General features: G+C 39.3%; 2 protein-coding genes across 6 annotated transcripts in view; both read right to left on the minus strand.

The window, feature by feature from the left end:
* Window positions 1-1,580: 1,580 nt before the first annotated feature.
* On the minus strand, window positions 1,581-5,866 carry GP5 (glycoprotein V platelet). Its single transcript, XM_019723063.2, has one exon. The coding sequence runs from the start codon at window positions 5,859-5,861 to the stop codon at window positions 4,134-4,136; it is 1,728 nt and encodes a 575-aa protein (XP_019578622.2). The 5' UTR covers window positions 5,862-5,866; the 3' UTR covers window positions 1,581-4,133.
* Window positions 5,867-10,474: 4,608 nt separating this feature from the next.
* The window catches only part of ATP13A3 (ATPase 13A3), a 78,622-nt gene continuing 63,544 nt past the window's right edge, over window positions 10,475-25,552 (minus strand). For 4 of the 5 annotated variants that reach the window (XM_019723300.2, XM_074329650.1, XM_019723285.2 and 1 more), the window contains 3 exons: window positions 21,823-21,903; window positions 20,332-20,421; window positions 10,475-13,935 (listed from right to left, as the gene is read on the minus strand). In XM_019723300.2, coding sequence (XP_019578859.2) covers window positions 13,738-13,935; window positions 20,332-20,421; window positions 21,823-21,903 — 369 coding nt within the window. In that variant the 3' untranslated portion in view covers window positions 10,475-13,737. The remainder of the gene's footprint in view (window positions 13,936-20,331; window positions 20,422-21,822; window positions 21,904-25,552) is intronic. The other variant, XM_019723306.2, reaches the window with a different exon arrangement.

Here is a 25,552-nt window from a genome sequence, read left to right on the forward strand (position 1 = left end):
GGTCCTGAATAGATAAGACTTTTCTGAACAAGAACAAGGTGGAGCAGTGACCCCATACCAAGAATTATTAAAGCTACAATAATGAACACAGTGAGTATAACATAAGACTAGATAAATAGGCTAATGATTTAGGCTGCAGAACCCAGAAACCAACCCGTGCCTATGGAAACTTGATACATGACAGGTAGCTTTGCAAGTCAGTGGGGACTGCGGGATAAATGAGGGGTTGTGGGATAAACGATCTGGGACAACAGGACATAATGTACATTTGGAAAAACTACATTGGGTTCCCTACATCGCACTGTATACAAAAATAAATTCCATGTGGACTAAAGACCTAAATGTCAAAAACAAAATTTTACAACTTTCAGAAGAAAACACAGGAGACTACTTTTATGACTTGAGAGTGGGAAGAATTTCTTAAACAAGATTTTTTTAAAGGCACAAACCATAAAAGTATATTGCTAAATTTGACTAGATTAAAATTAAAGCTTCTGTTCCACAAAACACAGTATACAGTGAAATAGGAAGCCACAAACTGAAAAAGAATAGTTGCAAAGCATATACGAGGTTGGACAATTAAGTTCGAAAACTCATCCTAGAAAAAGTGCTACATACCTCATTGCTGAATATCACTATGGTCACCTTCGAAGTACTCCCCTTGGGAAGCTATGCACTGACACCAGCGCCTAGTCCACCCTTCAAAGCAATTTTGGACTCTTTTTCTGGAATGGCCATAAGAGCTGTTGTCATATTACCCTTGATGTCCTGGATGTCATCAAAATGTCTTCCTTTCAATATTTCCTTTATCTTCAGGTAAAGAAAGAAGTCATTGGGGGCCAGATCAGGTGAGTAGGGAGGGTGTTCAAATACAGTTACTTGTTTACTGGCTAAAAACTCCCTCACAGACAGTGCCGTGTGAGCTGGTGCATTGTCATGATGTAAGAGCCATGAATTGTTGGCAAAAAGTTCAGGTCATCTAACTTTATCATGCAGCCTTTTCAGCACTTCAAAATAGTAAATTTGGTTAACTGTTTGTCCAGTTGGTACAAATTCGTAATGAATAATCCCTCTGATATCAAAAAAGGTTAGCAACATCGTTGCAACAAGTTTGCAAACTTAATTGTCAGAACTCAAAATTTAGAGGATTAGTGTCCAGGAAATGTAAAGAATTCCTACAGATCAAAAGGAAAAAGACAAGATACCCCGTTATAAATTGGTCTATGTATATGTAGAGATAATTCTCAGAAGAAGAAATCTGAATTTCCATAAACAAAAAAAAAGTTTAACTTCACTAGTTATCAGGAAAATAAAATATAAAACAATAACGAGTTAGCATTTTGTACCTTTCAGATGGACAGAAATTAAAATTTCTGACATTATGTAGAGTTGGGGAGGATACAGAGTGATAGGGAATAAAAAGAAAAGAAAAAACACTGGAAATAAATATCCATTAACAAGAGAACAGATAAATTGTTGTATATTCATTCAATAGATAATGATGTAGTTATTAAAATGAATGAACTAGAACCAAATCCTTCATATGGATAAATCTCAAAATTATGTTAGCCCAGAAAAAAAAAAAACTATATGCAGAGTAGCATTATTTATATAAAATTTGAAAACAGGCAAAGCATTACTTCAGCTTGCTCAGAGTTGTAGACACATGTAATAAGTATAAAAACATGCCTAGGGATGTGAAAACACCACATTTATTAAGTAGGTTACTTCTCAGCGAAGGAGAGCAATGAGAACACGGGAGACATATGTGCAGAAGCCTTCAACTTCATCTGTCGTGTTTTATTGTTTTAAAAAAAATCCATAGCAAATATTTAATAGCAAGGTATAAAGATTTTATAAAGCGGGTTGAGGCACCCAAAGTTGTTCTCCTTACATTTGTGAATGTTTAAAGATAGTGGCAAAGAGTTCAGAAAAGACGTTTTCGTTGGAGGAAACACCAAAATGTAAACCCAACGGAATGATGTACTTTGTTTCATGCACTGCTCTATCCCTCCATTTAGAAGAGGCCTGGTGCAGAGGAAGGACTCAACAAATATTTGCTGAATGCATGAACATGTACAAAAGCATTGAGATGGGTTACAACACAGCGTGTTCTGCAAGAGCTAATCATAAAAATAGCCAATTTCTATGGAGCGCCATATGTACCAGCCACTGACTTCACTATTTGGCCTGGATTATTTCATTTCATCCTTGCAACCATGGTTATGACCATTATTATCCTCACTCTACAGGTGAGGAAATGGACACTTAGAGTTAGGTAGCTTACCTGAGAGCATAGTGGATAGGACTAGAGCCCATCAAAACAACAAAAAAAGTCTGGGTTTTATGCTGCATAGTAGCAAAATTTGGAGCAGTGGAAATAAACAAGACAAGGAGGCACATGAACATACACACACCCCAGAGTGAAGGCTGAGCAGGAGCAGGTGGGGTGGGGAGGGTGCCTGGAGCCTGACAGTCCGAGAGGGCAGCACACAGCAGGGAACGCTAGTCTGCCCGCATAGTCAGGGGAGGCTTTACCAGGAAGAGACATTTAAACTTGGCCTTGAAGGGGAAATGCACCTACAAATGCCAGGAGCCCCGTAATTTCTGCCCCCCATCCAGTTGGTGTTGCGCAGGGGGTCCATTGCCCGGGACTGTGAGCACAGAGCCTGGGCACACAGGGCGGAGACCGACCACATGTGAAGACAAATTGGTTTGAATGCAATGTCCAGTTTGAGAAAGTTTGCTCTCACTTTTATACACACAGAGAAGAAAACAACTCGGACCTCTTCTTTAAAAATCATGACAGCAGCACTGTAGGTAAGGTACTTGCTTGCCCTTTAAATAAGAGCTAACATTTGAGTACATAGCGTATGCAGTGCGCTGGGCTGTCATCACAAGCTTAACGCCTCTAATTCTCACAACTCTATGAGGCACCTACTATTTATCCCTTTCCTGGGAGGAGGAAGCCCAGGCTTAGAGAATTGAGGTGTTTTGCACCGAGGCCTAGCAGTTAGTAAGTGGTGGTGGGGATTTGAGCCCACGGGAGTCAACTCTCCAGCCCATCTTTTAACTCCCGTGCTCACAGGACATCCAGCAAAAGCATCAAGGGTTTCACGGCTTTCAACTGAAGGCGAACGTGATCTGAGCATAATAAACTAGAAATCCAGCTTCTCATTACATTCACGGACACCTGTCACATGTTAGGTGCCCCACAAATGCTTGTGAAATGAGGTAGCATTTAGTCGCAGGAAATAAAAACCAGCCCAATGTCAAAATGACATATTTCATTCTCCTAGCAGCTTCAGAAATCTGTGCAGACACACATACTTAGACCTCCTGGTGAGCTGCTAACTTCTCTCTCAAACCTGTTCCACCTGCCCTCCCCATGGCCCCTCCTCCTGCTCCTAAGCACTCAGCCCTGAGGGTGGCTGCCTGGTTTCTGTCACTGGGTGCCGAGCTCCTGGAGGGAAGTCCCTATGTTCTTTTCTCTCTCAGCCTATCACAGAGTAAGTCTACTCTGAAAATATGCGCTGAATGAATGGAGTCCAGCACTCTCCCTAATAACCCACAGGTGAGAGATACAGAAAGTGAGGGACAAAAATAGGATAAAGGAAAGAACTGGAAGAGTTCTGCTTTTTCAAATAACAGTACATAATAAGAACAATCAATCCTTTCCCTCAGGAAAAGTCTCCATCACTTGGGCCATGTGTATTCACTTCATTCATTCATTTCACAAACATTTACCAGACACCTACTATGCACAGGAGCTGGTCCCTAGCCTGGAGTTGGCGGGCTTCTGTGCACCCTTCCTTCCTCGGTAAACTTTGAAGAGACCGTCTCTCCACCTGGCACAGCGGGCTTAAGGATGGGCAATCACGAGCCACGCCCAGGAGCACACAGGGTGTGGGTGTGGGTGTGGGGGCGTGTACAAAGCAAAGCTGGCAGTCAGAATTTACAAATGTAAAGGCTATTCTGTGGAAGGGGAGGGAGGAGGAGGTGGAAGACAGAGGTGGGAAAGGGGAGAGGGGAGAGCGGGATGGAGAAGGGAGAAGAGGCGTAGGAAAAAGAAAAAGGGAGACACGGGCAGCCTGTCTGGATTCTCCCCAGAGCCACATCTAACAATACTCTGGTCACGTTTTAATTAATTCCAAGTTTCTCCCTCTGATTCTAACAAGAGCTCTCTCTCTGATTAATCTTCTGAAGAGCCGGCCGAGTTTAATCATAGCAAATACAATGAACCCGGTTATGACGGCCTGAGTGGCTAAAAGCAGAAAATAAAGAACCCAGAACAGACTATGGTCTTGATGCTTGCTGGCGGCCACCGGCTGGGCCCACGCCCTGGGTTCTGAGCTGGTAGGCACCAAGCCAGGGGGACCCCGGGCCGTGGGCAGGGCCCGCCGGGAGGGGGTGGGAGAGTGAGGAGAAGGGCTCCCGGTGCCTGGGCACCCCGGGTCACTGTCCGGCAGGGCCCAAAGCGGCAGGCCAGCGCGCTGCACAGGACCGCGGCACCGCGGGGGCTCGGCCCGGCCCACGAGGCTCGAGTGCTGCCGCAGCCACGCCGAGAACGGCCGCAGGCCACAGTCGCAGCGCCAAGGATTGTGCCCTAGCAGGACCTCCGCCAGCTGGGGCAGAGCCCCAAACACGTCGCCGGGCAGGGTGTCCAGCTGGTTGTGGTCGAGCTGGACCTCCTCCAGGCTGCGAAGGTCGCGGAAAAGCGCGCGGGGCAGGGTCCGCAGCGCGTTGTGGCGCAGCGACACTTGGCGGAGGCTGCGGAGGCCACGCAGCAGGCCGTCGGGCAAGGAAGCCAGGCTGTTGGAGTGCAGGGCGAGGACCCGGAGCTCGCCGAGGCCCCGGAAGGCGCCCTCCGGGAGCACGCTCAGGCGCGGGCTCAGGGTCACCCCTAACGCCCGCAGGCGGCTCAGGTTGCGGAAGGCGGCGTCCGGCAGGGTGCGCAGCTGGGTGCGGTTCAGCCACAGCTCCTGCAGGCCCGCCATCTCCCCGAAGAGCACCTCTGGGAGCGCTTCCAGCGGGTTCTCGAACAGTGTCAAGAAGCTCAAATTGTGCGAGTGAAGAAAGAGTGCAGAGGGCAGGAACTCGAGCTGGTTTCTAGAGAGAGTCAAATAGCTCAGGTTGCGGAGCCGGTCGAAGGCCCCCGGCGCGATGGAGCGGATGTGGTTTCTGTCGAGCTGCAGCTGTATCAGGGCGCGCAGGCTACTGAGCAGCTCCGAATCCAGAGAGACCAGCTGGTTAGAGTGGAGCAGAAGTTTCTCAAGCTTAGCCTGTGCCCCAAGCAATCCCTTGGGCAGGTGGGTCAAATTGTTTCCCGATAAATCCAACAATCTCAGGTTCCCGAGATGTGTGAGGAGGGTAGCAGGCAGGAAAACCAGTTGATTGTGGGTCAAAATGAGCTCCCGCAGGTTAACCAGTTTCTGAAACATGTCTTGGTCAATGTCCGTTAGTTCATTGTTGTTCAAAATCAACTGTTCCAGCAGAACCATCTTATCCAAGAGCGCTTCTGGAAGATGAGTGATCTTGTTGTGCGACAACCTCAGGGTTTTTAGTTTTATCAGGTCATTGAAGGTGCCGGGGGCGATGGCTGAAATGTGGCTGTCTGACAGTATCAGGCGTTGCAGGACGGTCATGCCACTGAAGCTGTGATTCTGCAAGGTGCCGCGGCCCATTCGGAAGAGCAGGATGTGCGTGAGGTTGGTGGGCAGGCCGAGGTCGGCGAGGCGCGACACATGGCCCCCGGAGCACTGCGCCGCGTCCCGGAAGGCACACTTGCAGGCGGGTGGGCAGGGAAAGGGCTGGGCACGCAGGAGGCCTAGCACGGCGCACAGCAGGCTGCCCCTCAGCATGCTGAAACCTGCAGGCAACACACAAGGCCAAGCGCTCATACTCGATCTTGTAACCCTGGGAATTTCCTTTTGCAGAGGCATGATTATCGCCCCGGTCATCACGGACTTGGAATGTTATCCAGACACAAACAAGTAAGTCTCCCTCTTTCCAGGATGGTAAGAACACATTCGCTCTACACAACGAAGTCTCATTCTTTTGTTTTACTAATTTTTCCACTCTCAGCATGGACATTACATCGTTTTCGAGCTATAGAAAAGCCTACACTTTTAAGATCTTTACATAGATAGGACACATTAAATAATCATTCTCAGTTAAGCTCCAGACATCACAGACCAGCGCCCATTATGAAAAGAGCTGTCTCTGCTCTTGACTGTATAACTCACCTAGAGGTGGCTATAACCAAGTCATAAAGGGAACAGCAAAGTCTGTTAAAACAGCAGCAACCACCACCCGACTCCTTTTATTACAACCATGGTAATCAGCAATACCAACTACTCTACTAAAGCAACGAACACCCTAAAATAGGGAACACCCTCAGCCACACTGAGAAAAGCAGATAATACCTATGTCTTCATGCCATGCATTGTTCCCAGCACTTTATTTGGATCAATTCATTTAATCCTTACCTAACCCTATGAAGTAGGTACTATTATTATCCCCAAAGGATGAAGACATTAACGCACAGCAAGGTTAAGTAACTTAACCAGAGTCACAGAGCTAAAATTTGAAAAGTAGCATATCTGAATGAGCCATAAATAAGGAGCTGTCATTTCTAAGATGCTTAATTAAAAGTTAATACACGTCACATTATCTGTGAAAGACACACAAAAATACTAATCTATCAAAACAATGTTTCCCAAATGTAATTTTACACAAATCAATTCTTGTACTAAATTTTATTTCTTACGCACACACTAGCCAAGCCCTCCAGTTGCTCGTGCTAATTTTTAAAACATTTGGACTTACCTGAAATGGTGCTGCACCCCAAAGCGACTGAAAGGCTTAGAGCTTTGCTTGTGATTCAGCACTTTCCAAAGGAAGAGGGAGGTATTCTTGCATCCTGAGGATAAAGACTTTACCAGAATAAAAGTCACAGAAAGGATCCTATCTCAGAGGGCATATTCTGGGTTTTAATGACAAATATTGTCAAAATGAACGACCATATACAACCTAAATCCTTGTCAAAGCTGAATAAGAGCAGAAGGGAGAGAAGTGTCTCCATAAATGGCACCAATAGTTCCAGGGCTAGAAAAGCTTAGTGACACAGTCGGATCATGGCAGCAGCCACACCCTACACGGGCCACGCTACTTTTGGGCCTTCCTCTCTGTGCCATATTGCCCCAATTCTCTACTCCAGTTCCCCCTTCAATGAATAGTAAGGCTAAGAATATTCTCAAATATTGTTCCATTATGGCATTACTCGGTTGAGGGGTGTTTACATGTTCAATTTAGGAATGTCAAACTGCTTTCCAAAGTGGTTGTACCAACATATGTCACCTGCAGTGTATGACAGTTCCTGTGCTTCATAGCGCTGCCCACACTTGGAATTGATTTTTAAACTTTTGCCATTCATATAAAATAATTGTCACAGTGCGCTTTTAATTTTTCTCTAATAATGAACCTAAGCATCTTTTTATAGTGCCACTTGTGCTTCCTCTTCTGGGAAATTAAGGTGGTTTTTTTTGCCCATTTGTCTATGTGTAAAATATGTACTTGTATGCTTATCTTCTAACAAAATGAATTATAGGCATTTTTTATATATTCTGGATACTAATCCTTCGTTGGTTATAGGTGTTGCAAATATCGTCAACTAGTTTGATTTGCTCTTTCACCTTCTTTATGAGGTCTTTTGACAAATGTCTTAATATAGGCAAAATTAATCTTTTTTTTTTTTACAATGTTTTTTTCTATTAAACCTTTCCTCCCATCAGAAAAACATTTCCCTATAATGCCTTATTTTTATAGTTTTGTCCTTGTTTTTGTCTTTAATCCATCTGGAGTTGATTTTTGTGTATGATGTGAGTTGAGTCTAATTTTATTTTTTCCCATGAGGGTAATCAGCTTCTCTCTCTCTCTCTCTCTCTCTCTCTCTCTCTCTCTCTCTCTATATATATATATATATATATATATATATATATATATATATATAATCCCTTCTTCCCTCAGAGCTAGTGTCAGCACTGCCATGAACCAACATCTCATGAATGTATGGGTGTCTTTCTGGGTTCTCTATTTGTAATCCCTGCACCAATATCACACTGAAATAACCTTTTAATCTTTAAAGCTTGAAAAATATCCAGTATTTTTTGAAGCATGAATAGACATTCTCATACTACATTGGTGGGATTATAAATTGAGGCACACTTAGGAAAATTTAGTAGTATGAACCAAATTTAAAATATACGTATCCTTTGTCCAGCAGTTCCACTGCAAAAAAAAATACACCCTATGGATATGCTCATTATGTGCACAAAAACATTTATTGCAGATTGTAATAGAAAAATAAATGAAAACCTAAATCACCATCAACAGGAAACAAGTAATTAAATTATGGTATGCCCATGCAATGGGATGCCTTGCAAACTTTACTTAGAGAATGACCTTGAGCTGCAAATGCTGACATAACTATTGCAGATATATGGAATGACATAAAACAAGGGCAGCGTAGCATATAAAATGGGATTCTACTTGTGCAGGATTTTTAAAAACGTATTCTTATATGAGGATTTTATATATATATATATATATATATATATATATATATATATATATATATATATATATATAATGAATGTTTTTTCTGGAATGAAATACCCAAGAAACTTTAGTATGCACCTTTTAGGGGAGCAACCAAGGCATAGGTGGTCTTCCTTATATATCTTTCTGTGAGGTTTGCATTTTTATTAAATGTGCTTCTATCACTGTATCTTTTAATAAACAATGCAAAAATAAAGCGATTTGGAAGGGAAAATAGCATCATTGAAGAAAAAAGGTAAGAATAAAGGTATGAAAACATACTGGAGAAAGTCAATGCTTAATTATGAACGAGTCAACACTAACCTCTGGGACAGTGTATGTGGTTCTTAAATAATCCCTTTTGGGAAAAGACCCCGGATCCATGACATTTTCAGGTGTTGTAGAAAAAGCACTGAGATGCAATCAGCCTTTGATGTAGCAAATGCAGTCAAAGCCCAGTAAATGCTGAAGTGATTGAAATTATCTCCTACGTCATGAAGTCCTGAACCACAGGGAAAGCCCCTGCCTCTGCCAGGTATCAGAGAATATGTATCTTTCGGCTCTATCAAGGGAAGCAACTCCAGAGCCCGGAACAGCTGCCCTGGGAACAGTCACGCATAGGCACACCAAGTGAAAGTCCCCTTGCCCACGAAAACGTCAGGGAGCAACTGTGATAGACTGGGAAGAATACTGTGAAATGATCAGAGTAAGACTTTGGGTCAAACTCCGGCCAAGTGTCATCAGCCTATTTTCTCAGGAAAACCTCCAGTTTGTATGGCCTCAGGTTTTGCTCTTTGAAGACAGCAGGACGTCCTGATTGCCCAGGAAGGGAAAACTGGATACAGAAGATGCAGACAATGGAGGAACATGTAAGTCCATCCACTGAACGAACAGACCAGGTGCCAAGAAGTATTTGGAGCAATGAAGTTGACAACTGCAGTGTTCACGTCCTCTGGATTTGGGATCCACGGAACAGGTCAGAAATTTGCTGTTCTGAAAGGCAGCTTTTGTATCGGTCATAGACCCCTGACCTGTGGGGTTTTGCCATTCAAAAGCAGGTGTCTTCCTGGATGGAATATGCTTTTCTTCCTCCACGGGGGAGACTCAGCGGCCAGGACACTGCAGGGGTCTCTACACTTAGAAAGTAACCACCACCTCAACTGTTCAAAGTTGTTCTCCTTCAAACTCTGGACCCCCGTCCTTCCCAGCAACATACTCAGAATAAAGCATCTGGCAGTGATGTTGGGGGGAAGGAGAGACACGAACTGCCCATGTCAGCAGGCTATGGGGACATGATCATGTGCTACACAAACCATAGTGAACAGCAAAACTAAGCCTTCACACCACTGAATCCATCACACCCCAGCCAGCCGCACAGCCCACAGCAGACGACGTCAGGCTCCCACACCAATACCAGTGAACACCTACCCAAGCACAAAAGGCCAACACAAACCTGTCTTCCCTGGGATTTCTACAATCAGTAGTTAGCTCCAAAGATTCTCTCTTCTCGGAGGGCTCTTTTTGTACCCATGGATGCCACTTCACTTCACTGTAACATGTCTGCCATGGTATTAGCTGTAGGTTTGACCTTCCCAACAATTCACAGACTATAAATCCCGTGTCTTAGAATTTACCATTTCCCCCAGGCCTCCTGACACTTAACATTTGGCTCTAAACTGTATCTGACTGAGAGGTTTCCAAGGGGTGGTCACAGACATGACGTGTTATGTGAAATGCTGTATTTATTTCCTTCAGAAATCCAAAGTTTAAAAAAAAAAAGGGGAAATGGGAAAGTATTAAGCAGGAAAATTAATCCAGAGAGGGTGGTATTCATATAAACAGCAAACAAAGGTATAAAGACACAGAAAAAAAGAAATGTTATTACATTCATTTACATTTTTATTTTGAATAGCTTTAATCAAAAAAGATTTCATAAGGTTATTTACAGTGCTGAATGTACAATTATGAATGTATGCCTTTTTGACATTGGGTACCATTCTTGAGCAGCAATACAATTTAAAAAATATAAAGATGCAGTATCATTTCTGATATAAAGTTTCTTTAAAAAAAATCCAAAGTCTTAGGGAATTCACAAATCATAACAGGAAGTAACTATTTTATTAATTTAATGTGCACATAATTACCAAATTTAAATACATTAAAAATATGTGTAAATGCCTACAGACTGTACAAAAATTAACATCCCATATTCTGTTAAAAGTTCCCAACCACCTCCCACCATAAATATACAAAAACCTATTTTCAGATATGTCAAAATTACATGCATGAAATCTCAGAATGTTTCCTAAAGCCTGAATTTTGCTCTTCTGTGAATATTGTATGTATAGCCATTTTGGAAACAGAACATATAAACACCGATATTTTACCATGCCTTTGAAACTGTGCAGTATTTTCATAAACATGGAAAACAAAATAAATCAACTGCAACAGTTCTGTTTAATTGCAAGTACAATTTGGAAAGCTTTCGAATGTAAAGATTATAAAACTAATATAAAAAGTATTTATTTGTTGTTGGCTTAGCCACTTTTATTCAAGCGTTATTTGCAGCATTGCTTTACAGCAGTTGGTGCTAGAAGATACAAAACATACAGTTACCACTATTTATATTTGAGGGAGGGAAAAAAAAACTTTAAACAACCCTGAGGGAGACACACATTAAAAATCTTGTTATTTATTTAAAAAGTTAAAAATTACATATCATTATTTAACAATTACTTTCCCGGACATTTCTGTCCTTAACTATGTGCATAAATAAAATTTAAATCAGCAATATTTATTAATCTTAATACATCAAAATAATATATGTACAGATTTTAAAATTTAGGTCTGTATACACTCAAATAATTTAATGTGAAATTCAGAATCAAAATTACTATGTAATGGTGACCTACAGAGAGAGGACTCTATCTATGGCACTGAGTAGGACCCACGCCTGGATTCACAGACATTCTTAAAATAATATTCTGGAAGCCGTCAATTACAACTTGAACAACCCACTTTGTCTACGTTCAAATCTAATTTCCTACAACTTCTTTTCCACCTACCTAAAAACCTTATTCCTTTGAAAACAATATGGACAGATGAGATATAAAACCCTTATAAAATCTAAATGTTAAAAAAGGGGAAGGGTGTAAAAAATATAGCTCTTTATGATCATGCTTTTAAAGATGTTAATTACAATCTGATAATTGGGTTTTTAAGCTGCTACTTAGTAATTAGTTATATGCTTCAGTATTTAAATCAATGAATAAGATTTACAATTCTGGGATATCACTGAAGAATAACACTTGTGTATATTGAAAATTAAACAATCAAGAGAATAAGTAACTATAGAAAACAGTGCTAATTCACAGCTCAAGAGGTCTAAGATGCATAGCTTCATAGAATCATTCATGGAACAATTGTTCTTATCATCTAATATGTATTAATATCACATCATACTTTTTGATGGAAAACTTCGATTATATTTTTGTTAAGAATCATCAGTGGCAATAGCAATGACAGTGATCCTGAGTGTAACTTACATTTTTTCTATAGTTACCAAACATCATTCATGTCTCTGCAGCATAAAAAATGAGAACCATTTGGTTCTACAATTCTGGGTACATTTGATAAACTGGTTAAGCATGTATCAAGAAAATAATGATCAGCTAGAAGTGGAAAGTACATGCATGCTACTGGTTAAGGAAGAACATAGGATAATGTCACAAAGTTTTAGTAGTTTAGTGTCCATTTTACAGCAGTATCAGTTTCCTTGTTTATCATTAACTGTGGGCTTTGCCAAACTGCTAGATCTTACTTACAAAGGCATTTTTAAAGTTATTTTAATTTTGTTTAGAATTTAAACATTAACCAGGCAAAACACAAAGGTGAAAAAATATTATCCACATTTCTTTTGGCTCAATGAATGTCTATTCTTTAACTTTATTTACATTTTTCTTTTCTTCCAGAAATTTCCACAACCAAAATGTGCTCATTTGTCAACAGCCAATCCAAAATAAATACGCTCTGACCTCTGGTGCCACCTAATGGCACAAAAGAAACTTTCACTGTGTTCATATTGCTTTGAAAAAATAGCAGTCATTCAAAACCACTCATTATTTTTTAAGTCTTATTATTGATAGGATAGATATATATCAAACCTTAAATTTTAGATGGCAAAAGTCTAACTCAAAAAACTAAAAAACACACACAAAAAACAAAACCAACTCATTATTATCCTATGTCTTTAGGTAATTAAAAAAGTAGAAAATAAAGACATTTAAATAATATAAAACCTGAGAGAAAAAACAGGTATGAAGAGATATTAGAAATATAGATCCACATCTATTGCCAAAAGAAATAATCTTTTCTCCTAATGAAAAAGGTTTTACAACATGTAACTGAAACAAATTACACTACTGACACCAGACATAGCACAAGATCCATTTAATAGCTTTGAGGGACATCTCAAGAAGGCAGTGAAGCACCGTGCTGATTAGAAAAATAAAACCCAGGTAGTTTGTACAGAAAATATAAAACCATCAATGGAAATCACCTGAGTTGTTCTATAAGCAACACCATAAAACTCACTCCTAACTCTAGGCTATCAAAGGGAACTGGTGTATGTATATATAGAATTCTTTGGAAGAAATGTTGGAATCAAGTGCAAACAGGCTTTCTACCTATTTTCACTGGAGACTAACACCCATTTAATTTGTCAACCACAAATTTAGGGCCTATAATATAAACGAGGACTTTTTCTAATAGGGTTTGTGAACATAAGTTTAAAGGCGCAAACTAAGTCTCAAAAGGTAATGTCTAAAACCCTATCAAATACCAACTTTCTTCTGTACCCTATATAAAGAATATCACGGAGGGTAACAAGAAAATTCTGGAAATATGTATAATATCCAGAGTTACTGAATGAAGATAGAGGACTTCACAGATTGATTATTAATTTAACTGGCAGGCCAATCTTTTTCTTTTTCTTTTTTTTAAAAAAAGCATTCAAATCAGCTACTATATCAGAAGGGGCATAAATTGAAATAGTGCCATTCTGACACACAGGATCAGAAAGTCCTAAAATTACATTCTGCTCAACACTGCCGCTAGCATACCACTGAGACTGATGCACTGCTATGTTACGGTGATGATCTGACACGATCCGTTTTCCTTAACCAAGGTTTTAGCTTCTGTTGTTGTCTGAGGTTTTGGTGGCCATTCTGGATCAAACAAGAGCTCCTGGGCCAGATACATGTACTTTGCCTTTGGCATCTTCTTTCTACAGTCCAGGACCCAGGACAAGCAGCATTTTCCCCAATGATCCACTGACTCCTAAGAAAATAAGGAAAAAAGAACACCCTCGTAGATTAAGGGCTGCTTGTGTTTAACACGTTTGTCAAAGCATAGTACATCAACACAGAAAACTAAGAGGAAATGACTTCTGAGCACAACAAATGAAAAAAAAAAAATCCATGTAAAAAAGTCAGCTTTCAATTATTTAGGAACATATTGTTTTTTAAGATAAGATGCTTTAGTTATTGATGTAATTTATTTTATTTAGTTTTATGTACCTATCTTCTTGTGTATGGATGCATTATTAAAATGACATGCAGATCTGGATTCTGTAACTGTAACACAAAACATCTAATGTATTAAGAATAACTTTAAACTATTCAACAACAGAAAACATTTTTAATATTTAACATGCAAACCCTCATATTCTATTGCTCCAAGCAACTTAGCTACCTGATCATTTTTGGAAGTGTAAAAATATTGTTACTGTTAATATCACCTTTCAAAACATGAAGCATTATGAAAATACTGTTAGATCAAAATTAGAACTTAGGTCATGTTTAATGTCAATCAATTCTTTTAAAACCTCATTTTTTATTAATATAAAAAACAATTTTATTTTACAATGATGGTTTCCCTTGGTGCTCCACTACTGACTGGAAAGAGGTACATAGAAAGATATAAAGTATTATTTCTTGGTATTATTTCATTATAAAAAGCTCTGCTGAAATCTTCTGATCAATCCTGATTTTTTAAACAAATGTGATCTTAGATAAATAATTCTTGGAAAACAAGAAAGCAGATTCCCTGGTTACTGTACAGAAATGTAAATTCAATAGAAGCCTTCAGAATTTACTTTAATTGAAATCTGAGATACAGAAATAAAATAAAACTAAATGACTATACTGAGACCTGTAGTTATATTTACCTCTAAAAAACAGTCAAATTTTAATTATTTTGGCTGTTGTTTCTCCAAAGAAAAGTTTAAATCCCAGGTTGTTTTGTTTTGCCATCAGCATATAACCCAGGCTACAACTAGGTCTATTCTCAACTGAAGTAATCTCACAAACAGAAGTATAACATAGCTGAGATGGGCGTTCTGTTAACACCAAAATATCCTCATGATAAAGAAAGGCAGATTTGTTATAACATATGTTTTGAAACATATGTTTCTAAATTTGACACTGGAGAAGAGCAAAATACTTTTATATGAAAACTCTTTCAAACGTTTCCATATTTTTATACGGTAAGGCTTCTCATCTTATCGAGACAACCACCAGGAAGACAGTAATCTTTCCTTCCCCCAAACTGTGGGGTCGGTAAGTGGCAGCACTGAGACCATGATAAACAACAACTATGTGCTTTTAAAGGTATGGTTACTTTGTCAACAAAACACAGTAAGTTGCATTGCTACCAAGAATTTACAGGCAGAAATTGTGGTCTCAAGTAAACTATACTTTTAAATTCTGGAGGCTGGGGAACAGATGTAAACACTATTCATCTAGTAGCCTCTTTAATGCCATAGCTAAAAAGACTTATTACCATCACCTTAAAGAAGCCCCCCCACACACAAATTGAGCATTAAGAGATAAAAGAGACTAGATATAAGGATTCTTCAGGTAATCCAAATAACAAATAACTCCTTTCTGGGGTAGGAATACACATATACAACAAACCTTAACATTTAATCGGAGGTGATGGCTCACTACTTGGATCTATCTTGGTATTTAAAGTCTTCAATCTAATTGCAGAAAAGATCATTGTTCCTAAATCAATCTGAAAGCTGTCATTTTTTATTTTACAGCATGTGGCACTGTTAAAGGATCACAGGAAAAGGACAATGGTGAATGCTGACTTTTTTAAAAAAGCAGAAACACATAGGTCCCGTCCGTCCAGGTGAGCCAGCATGGTTGAAGGGCAATGAACAGCAGGCTGAATTAAGGGAAGTCACAGCCAAGTGTATTCAAATGGAACACACACACACACACACACACACACACACACACACCCTAAATCCACTGTTCCCTACTGTGAAGAGTGAGGAAAGCAATAAAATTAATACTAATTTCATTGCAAACCGAATCACAATTGAATAATTCTTTTTACATTAAGGGACATGTTTTGAAAAATCCTCACGTTTCTATTAAAAGCAATGCACATTTGTTATAATTTAGAAAAAATAAATTAAGTCACAAGGAACACCAGGGATACCCCATCCAGTGTAAGTAGAACATATATTTTGTTCCTGTGCCCTCATGCCCCCAATACCCCACCACAGGCAAGCATAGGTTTATCAGGTTACAAACATATCACACATATCCTCAAACGTATAATCCACTGGTAGAGAAAATAAAAGGGGCCACAGGCATGCTGGAATGAGAGCTAAAGCAAGGGAGAGAAGATGGTGTCCAAGGACACAGGCAAGCACCGTGCAGCACACAGGCGTGGAGGGTGAGCGTCACACACCAGCTTAGCATGAGCGCTCGGCCGAAGTCCCTGAAGCAGAGCAAGGAGCCCTAGTCACTGGAGCTCTGGGTTTGCTCGAAAAGGAATGGTTACATGACCCAGTGTATCCCTCAGAAGGGAAAGGGGCGACCACAGACCAGCAGCGAGACCACAAAGAAATTTCAAGATCTACAGCTAAAGTTCTTTTTGCTTCTTAGACCATTACAGGCTGTTCATTCTAGAACCCCAATGCCCGTTTACTCTGCAGAGTCTTTTAGGAAATGTTTTCATGGGGAGCATGTACAACATAAAACCATGCTTGTAGGAAATGTTACAATGGTACATTGGTTTTCATAAAAGTCTTCTTTCATACCAATCCTGAATATAAAAGAAAGACAATCAGAATTAGCTTTCTATCTAAATAAGCTTGAATAATATTCCAAGTGGCATAAAGCCTACACTTGGATTTTTTCCCCCAAAAAGAAAACACAATTAGACACCAATCCTCAGACAGGATCAGACTACATGATGGTATTGATGTTATTTCCACCTCTATCACTACGCAGCCTCAGTTTACCAGACAGAAGACAGGTACAAGTGCTTCTTAGTAAGAGAATGTGCAGCACGGATCTTCTCAAACGGGTAAAACTTTATAGAAAACCACAGATGATGGGACCCTCTGCTAAAGATTTTTTTCATTCAGTAGGTCAAAGGTGAAGTTCAAGGAATTTTGAAGACTATCTTTGCTTGAAAATCACTGACATATCAACATTACAAGAAAAAATATTTAGCTACGTAAGTTTTAACTTTGATTATTTGCAAATGGCTTACTTAACCTGTGTTCAGTTTAATTCAGTGGACATTTTCTGGGGCCACTGAGTATCAATAAGAAAAACAATCACTATTGGAAATAAATTACTATTATGTAAAAAACTCTCCTGTATCTAAATTAGGTTAGCTGCATGAAAGTTCAGTAGGCCAAGAACATAATATCTAAAACGTCTACTACTAAGAAAAATGATTCTTAAAAGTTTATTTTGTCTTTAAAGAACAGATGGGAGCTTTTTGGTATAGAAATATTATTGTCCTGGGTCCAGAAAAACCTCAATTTGAATTCCAGTTCTAACACTGTTTTTTCATCTGTGAAAACTGGGAGAGACTAAAGATACTGCTCTCTTAAGGTTGTAAAAATTAGAGCGAATTTATACATAATGCCTCACACAGTGTCTACCATCGAAAGTAGGTACTGAAAACAGTAACTACTGTGTCTCCATTTTGTCATCTGATTGTTCTATTAGTTTACTTCTGCATGATCCCATGTGTGTGAGGGGCTGTGGCATAATGAAAAGCAACACTCCTCTTGAAATCAGAAACCCTGACTTCAACTCCCAACTCTACCATTCATGGCACAAAACCTTGGCAAATGGACTGCATGCTGTATAAAATGAAGTGAGAAACACTGTAAGACTGAAGAGTCCTGGAAGTGTATAGTGCCTTGTTGATCACCAGATATTTGGGACATGGTTACTAGAGATTTCCAGGTGAAGTTCTTGACTTCCCAATTCACCTGTCAAAGACCTGGAGCCTACTCCAGGGTCTCTCTAGCTTTGAAACTTTCAACCCAATTCAGTGGTCCCTGGTAAGGGAGGAAAAGAAGAAAGAGGGCTTTTCTTCCCCTAACATTAATAGAGAAGGTTGGAAGTTGCCGTCTGAGACGCCCTCATGGGACTCTTAGTAGAAAGAGCACAGAAGGGAGTTCGTGCTGAGGAAGAACCACGGCGGCCACAGAAGTCCTCGGGGTAGCAAGACATTCTGATCTTCACTTCCTTTTCCATCTCATGGCAGGTTTCCAACCTTGGCACTACTGACACCTTGAATTACATATACTTTGTTGTGAGGGGTTGTCCTGTGTAGGACGTTTATTTAGCAGCATTCCTGGCTCCTACCCAACCTCATGCCAGTAGCAACACCCTGCACCCCAAACTGTGACAACCAAAAATGTTTCCAGGTCCTGCCAAATGTCCCAGGAAGGGGAAGGGGCAGGAGAGTGCCCCACCTGAGAAGCACAGCCTTACAGTAATATGACTAATTAACTCTTGAAGGGTCACAAATGTGAACAGTGACACCACATTACACACAGAAATGTCAGAAGATGAAAGTATTTCATTCTGTGCTAAGAGGTTCTAAGAACTCTCTTTTCTAAAGCCAGTAAGTTAAAAAATGCTTTCTTCATTATGACCATAAAAGTTGAAGACTAAAATCCTTATCTACTCATGATTCTCAGAAGCGGGGAGCACACAGGGCATGCTGCAGCTACTCGCTCAGCCCTTTCTCTACCATCGCTCTCCCCTAAGCTCTTCAGAGGGAGGACTTCACATGAGAGAGACAAAATCTTAGAAATAAGGAGGACAGATACTTATTAACAAATTTTCAGAAAATAGAGATGTAACAAATGATAGAATTTTCTGTCATTTAATTCTGGTTGAAAAGTATGGAGAGATTTCCAATTCAAATATTTTAAAACAGTATGACACCCACTTTTGACTAAGTCAGGGCATAACTCCTCTTCAGAACTTACATTTTCTGTTTAGATAAACAGTCGAATATCTTTCTGGAGAAGCCGAAAACTCAGTGTAAATGTTTTCCTTGGCCAGGCCCTATAAGTATTTCATATGAGGACTGATGGTAAGAGCCAAAGTTAACACTTCCAGATAATGTAGTAAGGTAACCAAAAAGAAAAATATATAGACACAGAGGAGATTTAGCTCAAGGACTTGAGTCCCTAATACAGCTCTGGTTATACCCACTACTAGGGACAATTGGGCATTACACTGCTTTGAGAAAAGGAAACTAAAGCTGATTCTAGACTCATCCCAGCCTTACAAAGGTACCACTATTCATGGTAAAGCATTAGGAAAGGGAATGGTACTCTCCAGGACCTCTTACAAGGGATTCCGTGATATTACACCAGGCATCAAGCCTGCAGCATTCACCAAAATAAAGCTCAGGAGTTTGCTACTTAGGTAAAGAAAGGAAAGAAAAAAAAAAGGCTAAAATAAGTGAGCATCCCAACTCAGCAATGCCAGGGAATCCTCTTGAACCCTACAAGCTTCCTTGTGGCTCAGGATGAGGAAACAATTTAGATTTAGATATCTTTAGTAAAAGATTTAGACCACATCACCCACCTAAACACATGGGTAGGATAATGAAGGGGTGAGTCTTTGTATTGTCAAGTTCTCTGCACCCAAAAAGCTGTAGTATGTAATCCAATGGCATTGGTTTAAAAAATAAGACTAACCTGTATTTCCTATTAAAAACTATACTTCAACATCGTAACACCAGGAAATGGGTTTTATTCATCTGATTCTCTTCTCTTTTTATCGCAGAGCTTGCATATCTTTCAAATAATAGGCTACTTAATGAATCCAAAAAGTCAATAATCCTAAGCCATGGTTTGTACAAAAACGAGCACTGTCACTCTGAAATTTTTTCGGAATGATTAGAGGCGTATGTTGAGGAAAGCCAAAAAGCCGCCCCAAATTAGGGCACAATAACAAGACATCAGAAATAATACCTCAAAATTTTGACCTTTGGACTCTGATTCATGAAGAAATAATTCCCATTTCATAACTCTGTTCACATGAATCTCATTTAGCTTCTAAAGGGACTCATGAAAACCAAAAACATAAAATGTAAGCCAGACGGAAATGGAAACATTTTTTAACTCTCATCACTGAAGACAAGAACTTTACACACACACAAAATGAGGATTGGAATGGAAAAGACTTACGAAATTTCTGAAGTCCTGAAAAGCCTGTAACAAAGGTTTGCCATGACTTTTCTAGGACTCCTTACAAGAAATGAAATGCCAGGCATAAGGGAAAAGGTTGAAGCAACACACAGTAAAACACCGCTCTACAGAACGCAGAGCACACAGCTGAATGAGCCTAGATATATGTGAAGAATCAAGAGTAAGTGCTGGTTTCCAACCTGTGGTGGCTGTGTGGTGGTGAAGCGATATTCTCCTTGTTTGTCTCGACTGAACACAACTTTCCAAAGGACCATGTCAAGGCAGAAGTTCTGAGAGATAGTCCAGTGAGTTAAGAATTAAAAAGGACTAAGTCATTCTTTATTAATGTGCACATTTAAAAAGATCACACAATGCTGAATCATTAGTGAAAAACATGATTTGATTTTCACATAGAGAATTTCAGTTAATATTGCAAAATGACAAAGAGTAACAGCACTTTTGTGACAAATATAAACCATAAAATTCTTGATAAAAAGGGACCTCTAAATTTTCCACAAAATATGACTTATATATGAATCCTCGGGTCTTTCCCATATTAAAATGTCTATAATCTTAAGTCTTAACGATGAGTTATTTCCATTTAATTAATACATAAAATTAATTCTATATCTACATATAGCTATATCTATAAATGAGTATGATTTCATCAGAGTCCAACACAAATAATTCTTTTGACAGTGACGAAGAATAATAAATTATGAGGGATTACGAAAAGATCCCCTAAAAAGTCTTGCTTTTTTTTTAAATTTTTTTATCTTAAGCATTTGAGTGAAAAGATAAACTTATACTATAGAAAAAAAAGCTTTTAAAATACAGTATCTTGGATTTGCTTTCTACTATCCACAAAATAGAAAAAATACACTCCATTGGGCAACTTAGAAAGATCAGTACCAGTACCGTAATATCCACACTGCCCACTATGGCCCAATTTAAAGACCACAAGTCATCTTTTCGAAAGATAACAAATTAAGCATAATTTCTAAGTCTAAAACTATTACCACTAAAGGATGCATTTCACAAATTACCTAATTTTAATTAAAAATCCTGCCTTATGAAACCCTTAACTTAAAAATCACAACTGCATCTCCTTCTTCCATTTCATAAATTGTTATTGTAGGAGTGAATTATAGTAGTTCTGAGAACAGACAAAATTATACTAATAAGCAGCACATGAGAACTTAGTAGCACCTTTTATGGAAGCTGACCTAAAGGCAATCCTAATAGAAAAGTAACTCTATAATACACACTGGATCAAAGAGTACTTAAGACCTCCAGAGGGAACTTAAAAGCAAAAAGCAAGGAGGAAGTTCCAGCAATCAATGCTAAGATTGGGTAAGTTCCTAATGGTCATTATTTTATACTCTCAAAAAACATCTTAATATTTACGATATTGTGGGCCGCCTGAGCACCAATCTTCTTTCTATTAATCACTAATTTTTGCTCACTGCTTATTTTCTCCTACCTGTATGAGTGCAACTAAGTTATACCCCTTAATATGACTACTACCAGTTAAGGGAAAACGTCAGAGAAAAAGGCTAAATGAATTGAACTAAAATGAACCTGAAACTGTGCGGGCTTCCATAATGTAGCCTGTCCTCTTCCCCCATTACCATTCAATTGCCAGAATCCCAAAGCAGCAAGGGAGTCATGTGATCATCTGACGTGCTTACCTCCACCAGGACAGACACCAGGGCATTGACGAGAACAATGACGAGCATAGTCACACGCCACTGATGCGGGACACATACTACCTGCAAGGCAAAAACGGTTACGTGAGCTCCGTAGTACGCGGTTGGTATTTCCAGCACGATATCTTAACTTCCAAATATACTGAATTCCTATTATGTACCAAACACCTCATAAAGATTACCTACTCAATCTCCAACAGCGCCACAAGGTAGTAGATATTTTATCCACTTTTTGGCTAATAACACTCAAAATGTAAGTTAGTTGAAGTTGAAAAATTACTGAAGTGGTTGAGCTTACAATCAAATCCTATTCACTCAGATTCAATAGCCCATGCTCTACTAGACCATTTTTTCTAACAAGTCCCTATTTTTAAAATAAAATCCTATCTTTAAACAATGAGGCAGACAGATACTGATCTAATATGACTCAAAGCTATACTGTTATAAAAACAAATTCATAAAAGAACTATACAGATCAACTTAGGAAACACAATGTTTTCACTTTAAAACCTGTCATTAATTTCTAAGGCCTACAAAACAACAAAAATATCCCATTCATGCATTTATCCTTGTAGTCAGCAAATGATTTACTGAGCACCTAAAATACGGTGCTAGGTGCCGAGGAGTGATATGATCCAATGTTTTAGAAAAACAAGTACAACTGCAGCAAGAAGGATTTGAGGGGTGAAGAGTGCTCTAGTGACCCAGGAAAAAGACAATGGCAGCCTGAACTAGAGTGGTGGGAGGCATAGTAAAAAATTTGTTTGGTCTCTGTCCCTGGTTCCTGACACAGAGCTCTTAAAACTTGTTATTTCCTGAGTGATGGAGGTGATAGGAGTGTCTTACAGAGCTTCTGAATCCCCTGGCATTTCTGGGTATCAGGAGTGCTTTTTGTTCTAATGAGGCCACTCTGGGTGGGCTCCTGGACAGCCTCAGGATGGGGGCTGCTCAGCAGAAAGATGAAGCCATGATTACAAGCTTGGAACTTTCAGCTCCACTACCCCATCATCCAGGGAGGGAGAGGGGCTGGAGACTGAGTTAATAATTGATCATGCCTATGAGATGAAGCCTCCATTAAAAAATCCCTGAACTATGGTACAGGGTTTGGAGAGCTTCCGGGTTGGTCAGCACATCTAGGTATGTGTTGGGAGGGTGGTGCAGCCCAGCTCCACAGGGACAGAAGCTCCTGTGCTCAGGACCCTTCCAGACCTCAGCCTATGTACCTCTTCAACTGTACCTTTATTTATACTCCTTATAATAAACCAGTAAACATAAGTGTTTTCTTTAGCTCTTTGAGCCATTAAATCAAATGATCAAACCTGAGAAAGGGATTGTGGGAAGCAATTTACAGCTGGTTAGTCACAAGTACAGGTGACAACCTGGGATTTGCAACTGGTGTCTGAAGCTGTGGGACAGTCTTGTGGGACTAAGCCCTTAACCTACAGGGTCTATACTAACTCCAGGTAGTTAGTGTCAGAACTGAATTTCAAGATACCTGGTTGGTGTCGGAGAGTTGGAAAATTGGCTGATGTAGGAACAATCCCCACACATTTGGTGTCATAAGCGTTGTGAGTAGAGGAAACAATAGTTTCCTTCTAGGTGATAAATGAGATTGGAGTAAAAAGAGAGATTCAGAATAAGAAAACAGAAAATGTAGCCACAGACTAGCTATAAAAATAGAACAGACAAGGACACATTTACACACTTCTGACTTGGATAAATGGTGGTACCAAGAAAGAGACAAAGCAGGGCTCGGAGAACACAATGGGCTTAGGTTTTTTTGTTTGTTTGTTTGTTTTTCAATGAGCTTAGTTTTAAAAATGTTGAATGAAGGAACTGATAGGTGAATCGTGCAGGTAATATTCAGTATGTCAGTGGATATATGGTCCACAGCTCAGTTTTGAGAGCTAGGCTACGAGTATAAAGTTGGGCGTCTTCTATACATAGATGGCTATCGATGAGGTCACCAGAATGTATAGAGTAAGATGAAGGACAATTAGAGAAACGTGTGGAACACTAACATTTGAGGAACAGGTAGAGGGTTTGGAACCACAATGGGGAATAAGGAGTCACACAAGTAGGGAAAAAAAATCCCAAGAGAGCAAAGCATCACAAAATTGCAGGGGAAAAATCTCAAGAATGATAGCTTAACTAACTTGTCAAATACTGCTGAGGAGTCAAGTAAGACTGGGAAAAAAAAAAATTAAGGGGACAAAGCCACTGGACTTAAGAAGGTTGGCAATTGCCTTGGCAAGGGCAGTTTCACTAGACTGGCAGGTGTAGGATCCAGACTAGCCGACGAGTGTGCAGGAGTACCATTCTTTCAAGAAATAACTTGACTGCGAAGCAGAAGACACATGTGGCAGGAAACACGTGTTTTTCTTTTGCTTAGTGCTTATCTAAATCTCTCAATGAAGCATGTGGGGAAGCAGACACACCCATACACTGCTGGTTAAGATTATACACAGTCAACCTCTTCAAAGTTCAATAACACAGTATTTATAAACAATTAAAATTCTAGATACCCTTTGACCAAACAATTCCACTTCTGCACATTGACCTCTAAATATACATTTGTCCTTAATGAATTGTGAAAGGACCTGCAATATAGCATTTTTTATAACAGCAAAACACTGGAAACAACCTAAATACCGATTCAAGGGGGATTAGTTAAATTATAGAAAAGTCCATGAAATAGAATACCGATTCCATAAAGTTCATCTAACTTTGATACGCAAACCTCTTAATGACATACAAGAAAAAAAAACTTAAGTCTGCTTTCACTCATGCAACCAGAAGCAAAAATCCTCAACAAAATCATAGCAAGCCAAATCCAGAGGATATATAAAAAAATATGCATCATGACCAAATTGGATTTATTCTAGAAAGGCAACGTTAGTTTAACATTTAAATACCAGCCAACTCTAATTCACCACATTCTCCAGGGAGAAAAACTGTGTGATCATTTCAATAGCTGTACGAAAAGCATTAGATAAAATTAAACACCTATTTATGTTAACAACACTGTAGAGGGAAGCTTCTTCAACCTGACATGGAGTTTATACCAGAAACCTACAGCCCACAGTATGTTCAATGGTGAACTTCCCTTTAGAGTCAGGAACAAGACAAGCCTAGCACTACCATTACAACTGACATTAATACATGAAAAATACATACAAGGCAAGTACTGAAATGTCAGAAACAAAATGTTTGTTATTATTTGTAGATGAGTGTCTAAAACAGAAAATCCTACAGAATCTAAAAATTGTGAGAATAAATTTTGACAAGGCTGCTGAATATGAGATAAATATCCAGGATAACTGTACTGTTTACACCAGCATGAAAGAAGTAGAAAATGTGATCTTAAATAGATACTTATCAGAGGAACAAAAACTATGATACTCCAGGAAAAAAAAAAATCTAACAAAAACTTGTATAAAAACCTTCAGGGGGAAAACTGTTAGATTTTAAAGATAATCAAGAAGACCTAAAAAATGGAAAAAGATAATGTTGTTCATGGAAAGGGAGACTAAATCAATTCTCTCTCAAATTTATTTATAAACCCCGTGCAATTCTAATAAAAATTCTAAGAGGGCTTTTCCTGGTACTTGACAAGTTCAAGTTAAAATTTATATAGAGGAGGAAAAGCTTCAAAACATACAAAAAGATCATGATGAACAACTCTGTGAGGTTAAGGACAGGTGCCCTGCCC

The sequence above is a fragment of the Rhinolophus sinicus genome, linkage group LG01, assembly GCF_036562045.2.
Source record: "Rhinolophus sinicus isolate RSC01 linkage group LG01, ASM3656204v1, whole genome shotgun sequence".
Lineage (NCBI taxonomy): Eukaryota > Metazoa > Chordata > Mammalia > Chiroptera > Rhinolophidae > Rhinolophus > Rhinolophus sinicus.